The sequence below is a fragment of the Sciurus vulgaris genome, assembly GCF_902686455.1.
Source record: "Sciurus vulgaris genome assembly, chromosome: 2".
Lineage (NCBI taxonomy): Eukaryota > Metazoa > Chordata > Mammalia > Rodentia > Sciuridae > Sciurus > Sciurus vulgaris.
The window spans coordinates 97,569,960-97,588,228 of NC_136462.1; the positions used below are offsets into that span (position 1 = coordinate 97,569,960).

The 18,269-nt window shown below is 35.8% G+C and overlaps 1 protein-coding gene across 1 annotated transcript in view; it reads right to left on the reverse strand.

The window, feature by feature from the left end:
- Positions 1-5,821: 5,821 nt before the first annotated feature.
- SECISBP2L (SECIS binding protein 2 like) overlaps positions 5,822-18,269 on the reverse strand; it is a 45,861-nt gene continuing 33,413 nt past the window's right edge. The window contains exons 15-18 of the mRNA XM_079128799.1: positions 17,753-17,973; positions 16,785-16,939; positions 13,065-13,284; positions 5,822-9,606 (exon numbers count right to left, since the gene is read on the reverse strand). Coding sequence (XP_078984925.1) covers positions 8,924-9,606; positions 13,065-13,284; positions 16,785-16,939; positions 17,753-17,973 — 1,279 coding nt within the window. The 3' untranslated portion in view covers positions 5,822-8,923. The remainder of the gene's footprint in view (positions 9,607-13,064; positions 13,285-16,784; positions 16,940-17,752; positions 17,974-18,269) is intronic.

The window sequence follows — 18,269 nt, forward strand, 5'->3', positions numbered from 1 at the left end:
ATAATAAATATAAATATATAAAAAATATTATATATATATATATATATATTTTTAAATCCAGGTACCCAGGGCTGGGGTTGTGGCTAAGTGGTAGAGCGCTTTCCTAGCACATGTGAGGCACTGGGTTCAATCCCCAGTACATTTAAAAAAAAAAAGAAAAAAAAATCCAGGTATCTAAAACAAACTCACTCTTTCACAGTCCCAGGTCTGAGATTCCCAAGGAAAAACCCCATTGGCACAATATGATTAAACTGTTTCAGGATTTCCAAACTAATCAATGGTTTCTGGATCAGTTGACTTATTGTTCCAGTTCTAATTAAGAGATTGTATACTGATTGGGATATTAGGAGCAGGAATCAGTTTCCCAGAGAAGGGATAAACTAAACAGACAAACAACAGATACCTACTTAATAGTTCCTTAATAGTAATTTCCTTTAAAAGTTTTTTTTTCTAAATGGCTAGGCAACTCCATCACCTAGATTCTTGCTCAGGTTTCATGGAAACTGGTGGTAATTTACTGAAATGTCTACAAAGTTACAAAGACATGGAAAATTTTTCCTAAATACTGGAATTAAAAGAGACAACTAGGTCAATATTTCCATGGCTTGAAGATAAAGGCCACTGTAACTGGCAAGGATGAAGCTGGCTTTGGATGCAGGTCCAGAGTTTTTGCTAAGATTGTACTCCAGGATATAGCCCCTTTATGAATAGCCAGGTGAGGAAGTCTTTGAAGAGGTAAAGCAGTCATGAGCAGACCAGAGACACACAATCAAGCTTATTCACTTTCTATTCTGAGCCAGGGAGGCCATCAGTTTAAATACTGCGTTCTGGTTGCTGAGGAAACCAAACAAGAAGGTTGTTAATACAATCTTCAATCTTTCTATGAAATTAAAGCACCTTGCCCTAGCTAATGAGCAGATGGAGGAGTTATAGATGGGACTCATTCTCATTCTGGGGTAGAGGGTTAGGCCACATAAAGAGTGCCAAGGTGAGAAGGGAGACAGTTTCTAGTTTATGGGAAGAAATAGTATTTGTAGCTTTTGGCTACTTAACAAATGGTAGCAATTTGCTTAATAGTCAGGATAGGAGGTTAAGCCTGGCTTCTGGTTCCACTTCTACCACTAGTTTTCTTTGGCAATGTATCAAAGTCAGACTTAGAGCAGTTTGTGAAGTCAGTTGTGGAATAGAAAAGGGTTGTATTCCATTTGTGTTTGGCTGGTTCCTCTTAGCTACTCTTAGTAAATAATCCAGGAACATAAAAATTTAGAAAATCCAGGAACACAATTTAGAAAAGTATTGATCAGAGACATGGGAATGGACTAAAAATACAAAACCACTGTGGTAGAAGGCAGCTCCTTGCTGTTCCTCAGAGCCTGCTTTCTCTGCATACCACTCCATTCTGCTTTCAGTGGCTTCCAGTTCAATTTTTCGAGGGAACTAGGGTGATGGGCTTAACTACCATGATCTGGGTACTAGGTTCACCCTGAATGTGCTGATGGCCTTAGGGAAGTGCTCAGCCCTGGTCCAACTTATAAGCACCCATGGCCAAAGAATGGCCTGTTTCTCTAAGGAGAAGCCAAGCTTTTGTACATTTCTTGTTGATAAAGGAGGAAATCAAGAACCAGAGATTCAAAAGACTTGCCCAACGTTAGAATGAGTAGAGAATGTTTATGGTTTGGATATGGGCTGTCCCCCTAAGACTCCTGTGTTAATGCAGGAATATTCACAGGTGAGAGATTGGATCGAGAGCTGTAACCTCATCGTCCATCCTAGTTTGAATGAACTAACTGGGTGGTAACTGTAGGCATGTGTGTGTGACTGGAGGAGATGGGTCACTGGGGCCGTGCCCTGGGAAGGTTCATCTTCCCACATCTCCTTCCCCTGTCTGCTTTCTGGCTGCCCTCATCTGAGCAGGTGTCCTCTGTCGCTCCCTTCCCCTATAAAGTTTTGCCTTGCCTCAGGTCCTGAGCAATAGGCTCAGCTAACCACAGATTGAACCTCTGAAATTATGAGCCAAAATAAAACTTTTCCTCCTCTAAGTTGTTTTTGTCAGGTGTTTTATTCACATTCAAGCTAATGCAAGAATGGAGAAACAAGATCCCAGGCTTCCCTTTCCAAGTCTTAGTACATCACAGCCGGCGTCCAGGCTGGCTTCGGATGGCACTCCTCCCACACGTCCACACACCTTCCACGGCAGAGCCCAATGTGATTGAAAATACGTAAATTCACAACAGATGTGTCATCTCCAGAAACAAAAGAACTGGAAGGGAAACACTTGAATGTAAAGCATTGTGGACATCATCTCAACTTCAGTGGTTCACAGACTTCTCAGTACAAGGCCAAAGAATAAATATTTTTGACTTTGTGGGCCATGTGGTCTATTCCAACTACTCAACTCTGCCATTGGAGCTTGAAGACAGCAGGTAAAATAATGGGCATGGTTGTGCTCCAACAAAAATTTAATTACAAAAGCAGGCTGCTAACTGACTTGGCCCATATACTGTAGTCTACTGATCAACTTACCTAAAAGATAATTAAATCTATTGAACACTGTAGAAATTAAAGAATAGCCGTATCCATCTTCTTGGTCATCATTGTGTTTAAATATTTGTAAAGTAGGAATGCAGTGTTCTCTTACCTTCCTGTTTACAACTCACTCCATCACTTAGAAACTCACCATTTGCCTTTCAATATTGGCTTTAAAAGGGGAAGCTAGGAAAAAGAATACTGACAAGAACAACCTCTGATATTTCTCCTATATTTTCAAACTTTTCTCATTTCTCTTTATCCAGAGTTAATGAACAAAATGAACTGCTTAAAGTTCAATTCATTATCCCTTTCTCAAGCTGAAGGTTTACAAACAGTCAAACTCTCCACGCAGAGAAAACAGAAACAATAACCTGAAGAATCTTCATGGTAAGTACCATGCTCACTGACACCACTTCACCCCTGGTAAATAAGGGTGTGATGGACACCGTCTCAAATCAAGAGTCCCACCCAGGGAAGGCTGTGGTAGTTACCTTTCCCCTCTGTGTCATTCAAGGCCATAACCATGCCTGATGCTTTCAAGGAGATAAAGCATCCTGTCCCTCCACAGCAGCTTATACTATGCCAGCCTCCAGCACAGCCTGTCATGTTGCAATTCCATTGTTTGGCTCTCGGCAATGTTATAAAGAACACCATACTTGCTATGACCTTCAACTTTTATGCAGCTCATTCTTACCTGCTCCAGTCCTGTTTCCAGACTAGAAGCTCATAGAGTCACAGCCTGGTTATAGTCAATTACACAACCCATTTTGCAAGAGTAAACACTTCTTTGCTTGCCTCAGGGCTGACACGGAATTACTCAAAGTGTCAAGATGGAAAGAGTAGGATGGGAAGGAATGTAGGACTGAGACTGCATCCTGAACTGAACCATCTCCCAGTTCTCCAAATCTTCTGCTGCGGGAGTTCTAATGGAGCACGCTTCACCTTGGCAATCCACAGGCTGCCACTGATTCCTGTTATGGAATAAGTCAGGTGTCATTTGTCATTAACATCAGGACCCAAGTTGAGCCAAAACTAGTGATTTGAATTGCTAAAGTAATTTAGAAATGTCATACAACTTGACTACTCTAAATGTCTTTTGATAGTTTTAGAAAAAGTTTCTAAAAAGAAATTTGGTAGACATGGTCCCCAAGTTCTTGAGTATAAACTTAGAACTAAGCACCTTTTATGGCAAGATCTATAGTTCAGGATACCTTCTCTCCGCACATTAAAAAATTAATGTGATATGGTAGCTTTTGACTGTTTTCAGGTGCCATGCACAACCTCTTCTGGTCAGTTAGAAGAAAAAAAACAATCATAATGGGGAAAAAAAAAGCATAGGGAGTAGTACAAACATTAAGAATAAGGACGTTTCTTGCAAATTAAAAGTATGCTGAGATTTCATCTTACTTCAGTCAGAATGGCAATTATCAAGAATACAAGTAACAATAAATGTTGGTAAGTATGCAGGGGAAAAGATATACAATGCTGGTGGGACTGAAAATTGGAGTAACCACTCTGGAAAGCAGTACAGAGATTCCTCAGAAAACTTGGAATGGAACCACCATTTGACCCAGTTATCCCAGTTCTCATTATATACCCAAAGGACTTAAAATCAGTATACTATAGTGGCCACATCAATGTTCACAGCAGCTTAATTTATAATAGCTAAACCATGGAACCAACCTAGGTGCCCTTCAACAGATGAATGGATAAAGACAACATGGTACATACACACAATGGAATAGTACTGAGCCATGAAGAAGAATGAAATTATGGCATTTGCTGGTAAATGGATGGAACTGGAGGCTATCATGCCGAATGAAATAAGCCAGTCCCCCCAAACCAAAGGCTGAATGTTCTCTCTCATATTCAGATGCTGACTCACAATAGGCAGGGTGGCGGGGGGAGGAGAAGAGTAGTGTTTCACCTGATCGGACGGGGGAAAATGGAGGGAAGAAGGAACGGATGGGAATAGGACAGACAGTGAAATGAATCAGACACACACAACATTCCTATGTTCATATGTGAATATATGACCTGTGTAACTCCATATCATGTACAAGCCACAAGAATAGGTTACACTCCATGTGTGTATATGTCAAAATACAGTCTACTGTCATGTATAACTGAAAATAAGGACATTTCTGATACATTGATGATGTACTCCTCCTTTGTGATCAACAAAATTTTCATAAAAGAAATGAAGTTTAAGTGTCTTACTGTTTTAATAGAGAAGACTAATCTTTCAGATTCCCTGCATTTCATTGTGACAGTGGCAATGTCTGGGAGTGCTCTAGGGAAAGTGACAGGTGAGGGCCAATAAATCCAGTCTCCAAAGCAATCAGTTCATTCCTGTTTCACACTGAGTGGACACCTAAAGAAGGTGAAGGGAGTATGCTCAGTTTGGACATCCTCAGCACTTTGTGCAGAGACACAACAAAGTGGTGATTAAAATCAAGCAGTCTGGAATGGAATTCAGTTTCCAGTTCTGCTAATGACCAGCTGTGGAATCCTGGACAAGTTAGTGTCAACATGACTGTTTCACCATCTGAAAAGTGAGAAGTAGTAATGGCCTCTACCTTACAGGGCCGTTGTGAGGACTAAATGTGTTAATATGGGACTTGGCTTAGAACAGTGTCTGGCACAGAGGAACTCAGAAAAAGGACGACTCTACAGGAGTCTTCTAACAACAAGGCCTAGGCCCTTGCCATAGCTCACACCAACCATATGGAGACTTTACAATATTCTTTGGCAAACATAGGTGAGTACTGAACATTACCAAGAGTTAAACCTCTTTTTTCACTATTCTACATGTTGGATGAGTATCTATTCTGAAATGATAAGACTACATTTCAATATCATTTTATTAGTACAGAAGAACCCCCACTAGAATTTACATAGTGCAAAAAAGCTGTTATTACCCCCAACATAACAATTATTCTTCATACAGCAAAAGAGCAAGATGAAAATCCCTTCATGTTATAATTCAACTAATGTTGCTAGTTTTTATTAGAGCATTACAATTAAGACATTAAATTATAAACTCATATGGTATATCTGGAAATTAAATTACAAAATAATACACATACTTTAAAGATGTGATGTGCCAACAAATTTTAAATTTGTATCATTAAGATTTAGGTTTCAGTTTCAGACTAGAAAAAGTTTGGTTGATTTTGTGGTGTGTATAGTAAAGGTTGAAAGGACAAGGGAAGAAGATGATAAATAAATTACTTGACAGAAAAATTTTTTTAAACCAAAAGAAGATAATTAAGTTTTTAGCAGATTAATATTCTATCCTGTTGGCACAACATACAGAAAATACTTACATGATGAGTTCTTTTTTTTTTTTAAAGCCAAAGGCAGCTTTACAAACAGTAATACTTCTTTATACACATATTAAAGTAACAATGTGTTACGGTTTAGCAGTTTTATGTTAAGAGTTGAAAATTAATGTAGAGATCACTACTCATTTGCACATTATAATTCCCACCCCACCCACCTCCCCCAGTTTATTAAGAAATCAAACAAGTACATTATTTGGATATTAATTTATCAATATTTAAAGTATGTGAATTCCTTTTGACTAATTCTTTTCCAAATACTGGAAGCATATAAAATACCATCTCTGCAAAAATGACCTCCAGTCAAAGCCTGTAAAAACTTTTCAATATAACACACATTATTTTTCCATGTTTAGTCAAAAGAAATATATTACATCATTTACAAACATATTTAAACCAAAAAATTAAGCTAATATGAACATTTGTCTTTTGAGAAGTAATCTTCACAGCAAACAAATCTACTGAAGCAGAAATCTAATTTGGGGAGTGTAATTCATACTGTAATTCATATACCTATGTACTGAAATAGAAATCTAACATTACAAATTCCCAGTAAAACAATTATACACTAAGAAAAAAATCACCACGTTTTTACTTCTTGTGCTGATGAACCCTTACTCTTACCAAGAGATCTCTTTTTGGGTCTCCAAAGAGTGAACCACACAACTTCCAAAAATAAAACTTTCCTAATTCTCATACCTCACCCAAAGCCTATAGTTCAATATACACAAATTCCAAAATTTAACTAAAGAAACAAATTATAAAGACATCATTAATACATATTTAAGTATACTCTCAACATAATAGCATTTTCTTTAATAAATCTTGGGTTGTCCTCTAGAAGTGACCTGTCTCATATAAAAAAGGCTATGGTCCCTTGGTTTTGTTGGCAGGTACTGCATGCATGAGAGCATTTATCAAACATAATCAAATACTTCCAAAGTCTATACCAAAATTAAATTATTGGTGTTCTGAAGATTTCCCCAACTTCTCTTTTGATACAAATGTCAAAAATCTAAAATGGTGATTCATGTTCAGAAGAGATACAAAATATAAGAAACCTTTGAAAAGCCATTACCTCAAGATCAAGAGTTATCTGAATCACTGACATGGAGTAAAGGAAATTAACACCATAAAAAGTATGGAAAGTTTTTCAATTCACTTTTAAGACTGTCAGTAGTTCAAAACCTCTATCATTTCTTTAAACAAATTAACACTTCCAAATGTGTAGAGACAGTAAGATCTGCCACATATAAATCCATGATAACTATTTCAGAGGCTTCATTCCTTACATGCTGTGTTCCTTTAAGTATTGGATAATTAGTGCCTAGGAAGTCTACACTGGAGAACAGTGCTGACAGGACAGCATAATAATGTCCCCATTTAGAACACTAATAAAGCTGACAGACTGATGTTTTCTATATAGCAACGCTCCTAAACTTTCCTAAGTCACAAGTACTATATTACCAACCAAGAATCTAATCTCTCCAGTAATTAAGTGCCAGCATCATAAAATATCAAAATTAGCACAGTAGTCCCAATAAGTTCAGTAAATAATCTGCCCAACTCTTCTCTTCTGCCTCTGTGAGGCAATACCCTGCCCCATATAATCAGGGCAGGGAAATAACATTCCCTCCTCAATTTTGCATCTGCTTATGGGAGCTTATAAGTGGAAAGCTGATCAAGCACATGCATGTTGGTCAGCTGGAGATGGAGGAAGTGGTAGAGGGAAGACAGAGAAATGGATAATTTGTAATTTTCTTACCATTTCATAAACTTATAGATATCACTTAAGTTCAGGTGATGATGGGCTAGCAAATAAAACATTAAGCTCAGTAAGTTTAATTTCTCCCAAGCAAGTACACACACTCTTAGAGAAGGGCAGAGATAAATAATAGTGAATAAAAAATACCTGTATATAAGTCATCTAATAGGTTCAGCACAATTAGAACAACTTTCTCTGTTCTTCTAAAACTTCCTCTTCTGAGCCTTGATTATCAGGATATATGTTATGAATTGTGCAAAATTCCTTTTCCTTTCAGTAACTATGGGTGGTTGCTATGTGGAAGGTTCTCAAGGCTAGGCTTGAAATGTATATTTAAAAAAAGATGAAATGGTTTTGCACTCAGGACAAGTTTGAATGCCCAATCAAATCCGTATCTCAAATCAAGAGTGTCCTGAACCAGAAGCATGCAAGAGAACATACCAGAATAGACTTTTTCAGGATAGCTTACATGTAAGTGCTGCAGTCATACAATCAGTTACAGTTATTCACCTGTCAAAATTTGTCTAACTTTATGTAAATAAGACTATGTACAAAAGCATTCCTGAGGTAAGTAAGAAGCAAATACAAGATAGAACCTGACAGGTCCTATCATGGGTGACTGTTCACTATCATAAATGACATCTATCATTTTCTACAAATGAGGCCAGCCAGTTCTAATCTATCTGAGTGGCGCCACTGCTAAATTCTGGAGGCTCTGTTTTAGCCCATCCCAACTTTAATGGATTATAATGACCAGTGACCTCTGAAGTAAGCATTTGTGGGTCAAATGATAGCTTCATCAATTTTTTAATGTATACATTTTGTGGACTTGTTAACTTCAGTCTTTAAGTTTCAGTCTAACTTCACCTTTTTTTTTTTTTTTAAACTTTTTAATCAGACAAATTGAGTAAAAGAGTTGTAGTCATGAAACAAACATTGGCAACCGCTTTTATCCTTAGAACTTTCATCTTAAGCTTTCAAAATGACCTTAAATAGGCATTTTTAATTTATTTTCTTTAAAACTTCGTTGTCTTTTTTTTTTAAATCATTTTTCATTATAAAATAAGGTGAAACAGATCTGAATTTTCTGCACAGTCCTTAGAAATATACTTTGATGCTAATTAAAAGTTAAGCTATAGATCATAATGAACACATAAAAGCTACAAAAATATTTGTTGGGAATTAAACACATATAACTACTAGACAGTGCTAAATGTTGAGATGAAGCATAAAAGGTAATGGCTGCAACCCTTACATGGCTGGGAGATAGCTGACATTTCCTGAGTTATATATTTTGGGGTGTAGAATTAGAATCAGACTGTTCTTTGTTCATGGAGCTGCAATTGCTGGACTTCTCTTGCTCAGGATTGGCTTGCTGGTCAGGAGTCCATGCTTCACTGTCCATCCCTGGCTCCAACACTTCAGGTGCTTCTGCTTCCTCTTCTCCACCTAGCTCTACATTGTCTTCCTCAGAACCATTAAGGGTTTTTCCAAGCTGAAGGGTTTCCATAGTTCTCTGGGTCTCTGAGACCCATGACTCAATTCTACTATTAAGCTGCACTTCTACTGATATGGGTTCTTGAGTATAATCTTCCTCCTCTTCCTCATCTTCATCATCCTCTTCTTCAAGCATGCCAGGTACAAGAGTGCTGGTGGTGCTGGTGATAGAGGAATTTAAAAGATCTCGGCAACTGCCATCCAAAGAGCCTGTCTCTGTACTCTGCTGTGAGGCCCATTCCAGGTCATCTGGCTTCACTTCCTCTTTCTCGCCTGCTGTAGATTTCCCAGGATCTGTAGCTGAGGTAGTACTGCCTGCAGACACTAATGATGGTTGCTTACCACCATGAGTTGTGTCAAGTGGAAGTTTAATGGGTTTTTCAGAACTGCTGTGCTTACAGGAAACCTCTCTCTCATTTTCTGATGTTTCCAGTCCATCTGAAGTTTCCACCATGTTTCTCCAATTTGTTTCTACAAATAGCAAACAGATTTTTAAAAGTTAAAATACTGTTTCAAAATCATGGAACCTAAAAATGCAAAAAGAGTGCAAACAAAATACTGAAATTTGTTGTCTTCAGAAACTGACTGAAAAACTATAAATTAAAGCAAAAGTTCTTACACCAATAGGAACCCACTGACATTCATATATAAAATCCATATATTCATAAAAATCAATGGATTATCTAAAGTTTTTTTTTTTTTCTTTTCTTTTTGAAGGGGGCAGTTGGCAGGTTAGGGTTGTACTGAGCTCAAGTACTCACAACTTACAGATGGCAGAACCAAGATATCCAGCAAAAATATTCTGATTTCATGAGTTTATACCACATTTGGTCAGCAAGTTACTAAAATATTTTGGGGGATGTATTTCCATTTATAAGCAATAAATCTGTCCTTGCATTCCTAATATTCTGAAGATTTATTTAATAATATATGTAGCCGGGCTTACACAGTGCTTCTGGAGTGCCAAAAATGTTATCATACAATATAGTGGTGATAATCTAAATTATTTTTAGTATCAGGAAATCAGTATAGAGCAAAAAATGTTCCAGGAATCAGTAGATAAAACACAGTTCTCCCATCCCTCTATTTTATTATTTAAATAAAAATATTTAATTACACTCCAATTCTGGCTTATATTTTATAGGTATATTTTCATCAAGTTGTAGTGAAATAAAGAAACCTACTCATATTAATGTATTCAATAAGATTATCATCCATGGACTGACTATACATTCATATAGTGATATTTGTGACACTTTGAATCAGGTACATGGCTTATGAAAAAAAAAAATGGCTTTCCTATAGCTACTTCAATATAAGAACAAGTCCTTCCCATTTTTACTCCTACCTCATGAAAACGAAATTTTCTCCTATATTCTCATTCTCAGCTAATCTTGAAGCTGAAGAAACCTCACACTAATCCTTGTCTTCTTTCTCCCTTAGTAAACACCTTCATTCCTCTGAACTCATCCTGTCACTACAAGCTCAAAAACTACTTAATTTGATCACTACTGCCTTAGCTCCTGTCTTATACCTTCCTAACTGATTCTGTGAATTGATTCTATCATCTAACTGGCTTTCCATCACCCTACGACAGGATTCAAACCCCTCAGCTTGGCACAGCCAAATCTTTTGTAATCTGACCCTATTATGGTTTGGATGTAAGTTATCCCCCAAAAGTTCATGTGTGAGACCATGCAAGGTTTAGAGGAGAAATGACTGGGTTATGAGTGTCTTAACCCAATCAATGAATGAATCCCCTGATGGGATTAACTGAGTGGTAACTGAAGGCAGGTAGGGTGTGGATGGAGGAGGTGGGCATTGGAGCATGTCTTAGGCTTGTGTATTTTGTATCTGGCAAGTTACTCTCTCTGCTTCCTGTTTATTATATGAGCCACTTCCCTCTGCCACTCTTTTGCCATGATGTTTAGCCTCACCTCAAGCCCTGAGGAAGAAAGTCAGCTGCTATGGACTGAGACCTCTGAAACTGTGAACCCCCAAATAAACTTTTCCTCTTCTAAAGTTGTTCTAGTCAGATCTTTTGGTCACAGCAGCAAAAAAAAGTTGACTAAAACAGACCCTTATCTATATTTCCAGTCCCATTTCATCCTGACCCCAGCCATGCATGTCATCCTGTATCACTGGATTCTCAATGCTACCTGAAGTTACAGCATAAGCTATGCTTTAGCATACAATGTTCTTTCTGTTCAATTTGTGTTTTCTTTTACCCCTCAGATTTTTTCTCATCCTTGATAAACACCCCAAATGTCAGTTCCTTTGTGAGGCATTCGCTAACCTGAACTCCCACAATTTTTACATAGTTCAAAAAGCATTTGTTCTGTTTGCTGTTCCACCATTAATCCTCCTCACTCCCACTCCCATGCCCCCTATGGTTGTCATGTACTAAGTACTGGTGGTGGAGGGACTTAAAATGAAAAAGCTCACATATATGTTTAATTATGCAAAAAAAAACTGTAAAGGCATTAAATTTCTTAAAATTTTAGGGCATATTTACATTTCCTTCAAGCAATTTTTTCCTAAAGAGAAATTTGAGGTTCAGAGATTAGTTGAGTATACCTAAATCCCCTAAGCAGAGGGTGAAAAACCAAGTTTTCAATCTTTGAACAGTTTAAATCTGATACTAAATCTGAGAGTTTCTTTTCATGCTATTTTTCACCATACATCCTCACATGAAGATTATTTATCAATCTGTTCATCAGCCCAAACCCTTTGCTTTATAGATTTATTTTGCAAACTGCTTTTGAGATCTGGTCTTTTACTAAATATAGATAGAGAGAAGAGTGAACTTATTTAATTCATTTTATTTTCAACTAGCTATCATCCAGCAAAAGAAACATGGCTCCCTTTAGCCAGTGACATTTGTCCATGACCAACAGTTTCCTAAAGGCTGAAAACAACTTGCTAATTGCCTCTGGCCTGGATATTTATCAAAGGCATTTATAACACTTAGCTACAATCACAGACAAGGAGGCCAAGGAAGGGACTATGGGAAGAAAATGGAAACTCAGATGTCTATATATTAAATTTTAGGTGGTTAACAAGCTATTTGATAAATTTCCAGATAAGATTAACATGAGAAAAGAAAAGAAGAACAAGATGCCAAAAGGAAGGAGGGTGTTATTTAAAAAAAAAAGAGAGAAAGATAAAGAAAAAGCAAGATATGGGAAATGAATCAGAAACTAGTTCAAGGAAGAGAAGTTAGAGCGTTCAAAGTATTACAGAAACAAGGCAAAGATATTAAAATGTAGACTGTAGTAAATAATGTTAAACATTAAACACAAATACCATGAGTCTGTATTTCTTTTTTACCTCAATCAGATTAAACTCAAAGTAAATGTCATATGTCTAGGTTTCATAAGATTAGACTCAGTAGTATTCAGTTCTTTAGTTTACTTAGTAAATACAGAATTTCAATAAGTGAGTATAAATTATTAGAATAAAACTTCCTAATATTTACTTAGTGATAGGTCACATGTATGGTACATTCTGCTTTCAAGATCCACCTTGGCTATTTTTTTGGAACTGTGATTAAATTCCAGGGTCTCATAGAAAGTCTGTCACAAAAATTCTCCTGGTTTTTAACCCATTATGTCCCACTGTTCTATACAGAATTGAAAACTTGGAATTTTATGGGTTAGTGGAATGTTTGGTACAATTTCTTAAGCCAAAATTTTAAGCAAAATTTGGATAATCAAAAATAAAGGTGGGTTGTGGTTGTAGCTCAGTGGTAGAGTGCATGCCTAGCACGTGTGAGGTACTGGGTTTGATTCTCAGCACCACATAAAAATTTTAAAAAAGTTATAAAAATAAAGGTAAGAACAAAAGGTAGAATGGAAAGTTACGCACAAAATTATTTTAATTAAATTATTTCAAAGTTTAAGTCATTCAAATGGTATACAACAACTTACCATATTCCTTTTCATTTACTTCAGAGATAGGTTCGGAAATAACACTGCAGAAAGAAATAGCACTTGCTGCAGAGGGGTTCCGAGAATGCCCCATGTGGTGTGGTACCTTTTTCACATTTTTTAAGGCTTCTTCAGCCTGTTCTTGTTCCATTGCTGCAACCATATCTTTATATGCTTTCCTGGCTTCCTCAGTGAGTTCTACTAATTTATTAAACAGGCTCTAGAAAGAAATAAAGATTCTTTTAATCTTTAAAGATTCAAATTAGTCAATTTTTTTATTATACTTTTTAGTTCTACTTTCAGCAATAAATATCTTTTTATTTTAGGATCAGATACACTTTCAATCAGGACAAAATCTGAATGGTATGCAAACCACAGAACCGTACAAGTCTGAAGAAATTCCTTGATTCCAACACTAGCCACTAATTGTGATACATATTTAAAGTTCTTCCAAAATTTATCAATTCAACAACAACAAAACAAGTTAAATGCAGTTCATTTTGTGTCTTGTCTGGCATCACAGAGACTACAAAGACTGGAAAACCAACTTTGCTTTAGTGGAATCTTCTATGTAGTTGTAAAAAGACAAGAGACAGCTGTAATTCAAGGCATAATAGCTTAAATGCCTTGAGAGGTACAACATGTTGTGGCTTTTAGGTGAGACATCAACTCTAACTGCTGGAATTCATGAAAGAAGATGACATCTGATATCTATACAATTTTGAGGGGTAAAGATAGGGCATTCTTAGGTAAACAAACAAAACCATAAATAAGGGTAGAGACATTAAAAAAAAAAGTAGGGGGCTTATTTGGAGAGCAGTGAGGAATCATACATGGATTAGGAAATAAGGGATGACTATATGCAGGGAGACATTTACAGATAGATGTAGAAGACGGCAGTCTCCACATGAATTAAAAATTCCCAGTAATTTCACTTGTTGGAAGAACATGAAGAAGACCAAAAGGAAGTCAGTCAGGGTTTTGAAAATGATAAAAATATGACTCCTACAAAAGAGGTAAGCATGATTATTGAGTCAAAGGCAAATTATAAAAGCAGTATACCCTAGCTAGACTAAGTTTATGATTATGAATAAAAATGAATAACAAAACTTCCCATATTTTCCTTAATCTAGCTGGATTACAGTTAAACTTATAATTAAGAATAAAAACTAACAACAACAAAAACAACACCAGAATATAGAACCTGAATGTAGAATGTCAGGCTAAATAATTGAATTTCCTATACCAGTGAACAAAAGTTGGTATGAATAGAATAATTCCAGTGAAATGGCAGGTACAAAGAACATACTTGAATTTTAATAAAATGGCAAATAACACAGTACTAAAGTTATACTTCAGTAACTGTATATAATGATGTTCAAAGAAAACTCAAGTGTCTATAGCCATGAGCAGGACAACTTCCAGTGGTTCCTATGCCATATAACACAATAACCTATTCCTGTTAAATGTCTTGATTTAGTAGCACAACAAAACACACAATATTAAACACAGAATTTCAACTGGTAAACACGATCTGGATATTTATAAGAATATGTTTAATTTTACATAAAATTATACTTTCAGACATGAAGGAAAAGTATTCCAAGATTCTTTTTCTTATCATGGTACTGGTCCTTTAAGTATAATAAACCTTAACAAGATAAAAGCATGACAAAAGGTACCACATTACTGTGCAACTAAGATGTCCAAAAATTAACTTCAAGAAAGAAAAATGTAGCTAGGCCTGCTACTTGGAGGCTAAGGCAGAAGGAGGATCACAAGTTCAAAGGCAGCCTGGGTAATTTAGGAAGACCTTATCTCAAAAAATTTAAAAAGGGTTGGTGATGTACCTTTGTGGTAGAGCTCTTTCCTAGCATAGGTAAAGCTCTGGGTTTATTCCCCAGCACCCCAAAAATAGAAAAAATGTTAAGTACCATGCTTTATAAACTATTTAAAGGAGTATGTACAATAAACAATGTTACTAATTGTGCTGCTTTTTGAAGAAGGCAGGTGCTAACAACTAGCAGTATTAAGACTTTGTTTTTAAAAAGGAAGATGATTAAAACAGCCTCTACCTGTTACATGCAACAGACATGACAAATATTTGTGCAGTGTTTAACAAATAATGCATTTAGAGTGCAACCAATAACAGGAAAATAGGCAAAAAGATAAATGATTTTGAGATTCATATTGGTTTTACACATAAAAAGATTATTAGGAATAAAAGAATATAAGGAAAGAGAAGAAAAACTAAGGAGAGTAGCTAGGAACGGGGAATGAAAGTATTAAATGTCAGAGTAAGGATAGGAAGTTAAATCAAAGGTTTTATCAGATGATAAAAATAACTTACATAACATTACCACTTAAATAACACTACCACAAATGGATATACTTGACAATATACTAATATTTTAAAAAATTTTCTTTTAAGAAACTTGGTTTAAATAATAATTTACCTACCTTAATATTATAGAGGACAAGTAAAAAAATGTGCAAAGCTGGCAAATATTTTATAATATAAAATTATATAAGTTAACACACATAATATATGAAGGAGCTGATACAATTAAAAACAAATCCACTTTTCTGGATCCTGACCCTATTCCTATTTGATAAACTCTAACAGTGAATTTAAAAAGAGGACATTTTTATCAGATATCTATATGTGACCCTTCTTTTTTAGCACCCAAATTCCCACATATAGTTTAATAGAGCAGATAATATCTATCACAATTCATTCAACAAACATTTGTCACCTGTTCATGCTCCCTTATGTGAAAGGTATCAGGCACACAAAGACAAGGGGCCTATCAGCCTTCAAAGAAGTCAGTGAAAGAGAAAGAAACACACATAAACTATAGCAAAGCAATGTGATAAGCTATAAATGAGAAAAGCAAGGGCAATTGTGAGAGCACAAATTATTATATATTCATAAAAAGTGGGTGGGTAGATAATTTTGTGGGCAATGGAAAAGAAACTTAATGGATGGGGGAATGAGATGTATGCAAACATAGTGAAAAGACAGGGAGAGACACTTAAATATATAAAAATAGTATGGTTGGCAAGAGAAAATGATCTGCTCATGATATCACAAAGTACTTAAGAGTCAACCCCACTAAAAAAAAAAGTCTTAAAATGCCATTAGTTGGCAAGCATTTTTCTAAACTAATAACCTTCATTTTATCAGTTCTATTGTAAGCTCTGTATTAGCAAACTGCCAGAGGTGAAGGTATCATGTATGCAGAACTATTCTGACAACTGTTTAGGTATTTCATTTTATTTTTTTTTAAGGTATTTCATTTTCTAAAGGAAAATTCCTTCAATTAAAGGATTCTTTTCTCCTAACTCCTAGTATACAAAATATAGTCATCATAGAGTCTGAAGAAATTATTTCGCATTGCATAATACTGGATATCTTCAACTAGCAGTTAAATAAACTATCAAGTACTAAACAGCTGAATTCAAAATTTAAAAAAAACATCTTGGCAAAAGAGAAACTAAAATCTTCTCAAACTATTGTGAGTTTAACCTACATAAATGTTTTCACTGCTTTCAAAGGAAAAGGTAATATTTAAGAATTTCCACTTATTCTTTGAGAGTCATCAACTCACTCCCCTTTAAATGTTTAAACATAACTCTGGTATGTGTCCACAGAAAATGTACGATCTGAGGGATGTGTGGATTGGAAGGAACAAGAGAGTGTATTGCCTAAATTCATACCTCAGCACCAAAGTAGTTGAAGATTCCCACTACGCTAACAGGAACTAGCTTGTTCACACAGCGTCCTAGAGCTTTTCTTCCAAGAGCAAACACGAAAGGAATTTCTTGTTCCCGTGCCATAGCTATGACATTGTAGAGAGCCTCATCCAGTCCACCTATGAAAATCAACACATAGGGAGGTATTAATTCAGTTATTTCCTAAATGGAGCTAATCTAGCACCCAACAGATAAAGCATAAAACATGGAACAAAGGATTCTATGAAAATTCTCATAGCACTTACACTGTTACACACATTATCCTATTTGAGTTTATATTACATATGGGTACATGTATGTTTTAAATACACACACACACACACACACACATTTTCTTTCTCACCAATTAAATTCTAAATTCCTTCAAACCCAGTATTTTTGTCTCTTCATACAGATTAGCAGAGCAAGAATGAAATTTCAATTTTACAGACATTTATAATGAAGAAATTATTTAAAATTGTTAATAGTGGCTAACTCCTTTATTCAATCTTTCAGCTCAAGTAATGACCTATCACAATGCAGTGAGACAGATAACATATTATTGATTTTATTGGTTTTTCTATCCTATGTATGCATTTGCTACCACTGCTACCTGACAGATGTGTCTACTCCAATCTAAAGTAGCTCCTCCACCAAAAAAGGACAAGTAAGGATGCATGACAAGGCACAATACACTTTGACTAGTCTCCACTCTGATCATTAACAGTGGGGACACTTAGTATCCCCCCTTACCCACTATTCATACATAGGGATTTCCTTTATAACCCAATTCCAATTATCCTAGTTAATTTTAGTCACTGAAATATTTCATTCTATTCTCATGCTCAATATTTTGTTTTATATTATGCTTTACAGAGAAAGACTAATGTTTAAAAAACACTACAATTATACCAAATAAATATCAAAACGCTTCAAAATCTAAGTGTAGATACCTTTTGACTGTATTTTTTCACAGTTTGGAGATATTATAACACACTTGATCTTATTTAACTTCATATGTTTGGTGACCTCCCTTAGACCCATAACCAGCCGTCTTCGTGCTTTTGCTCTTATAGGATCCTTTTGGTAGATGCGTTCCTGAAAACTGACAAGTTCTTGGAGAAGAAGGGTCACACATTCATCAATCTCTTTACAAAGAACCTGATTACAGTACCTATAAAGGAAAGAAAAACAAACATAAAAAACAATAGGAACTACATCCTATTTTTCTGTAATTAAAAAATATTATTAGGAAAACATCTTTAAGAGAAACTACATTCAATAAAAGGTTTTCATGAAAAGTCAAGTCTTTAAAACTTTTAAATCCTTAGCTGGGCATGGTAGTGCATACTTGTGATCTCAGTAACTTGGGAGGCTGAGGCAGGGGGATTACAAATTGGAGACCAGATTTAGCAACTTAGTTAGCAAAACCCTGTTCAAAAATAGGAGTTGGGGGCTGAGGATGTAGTT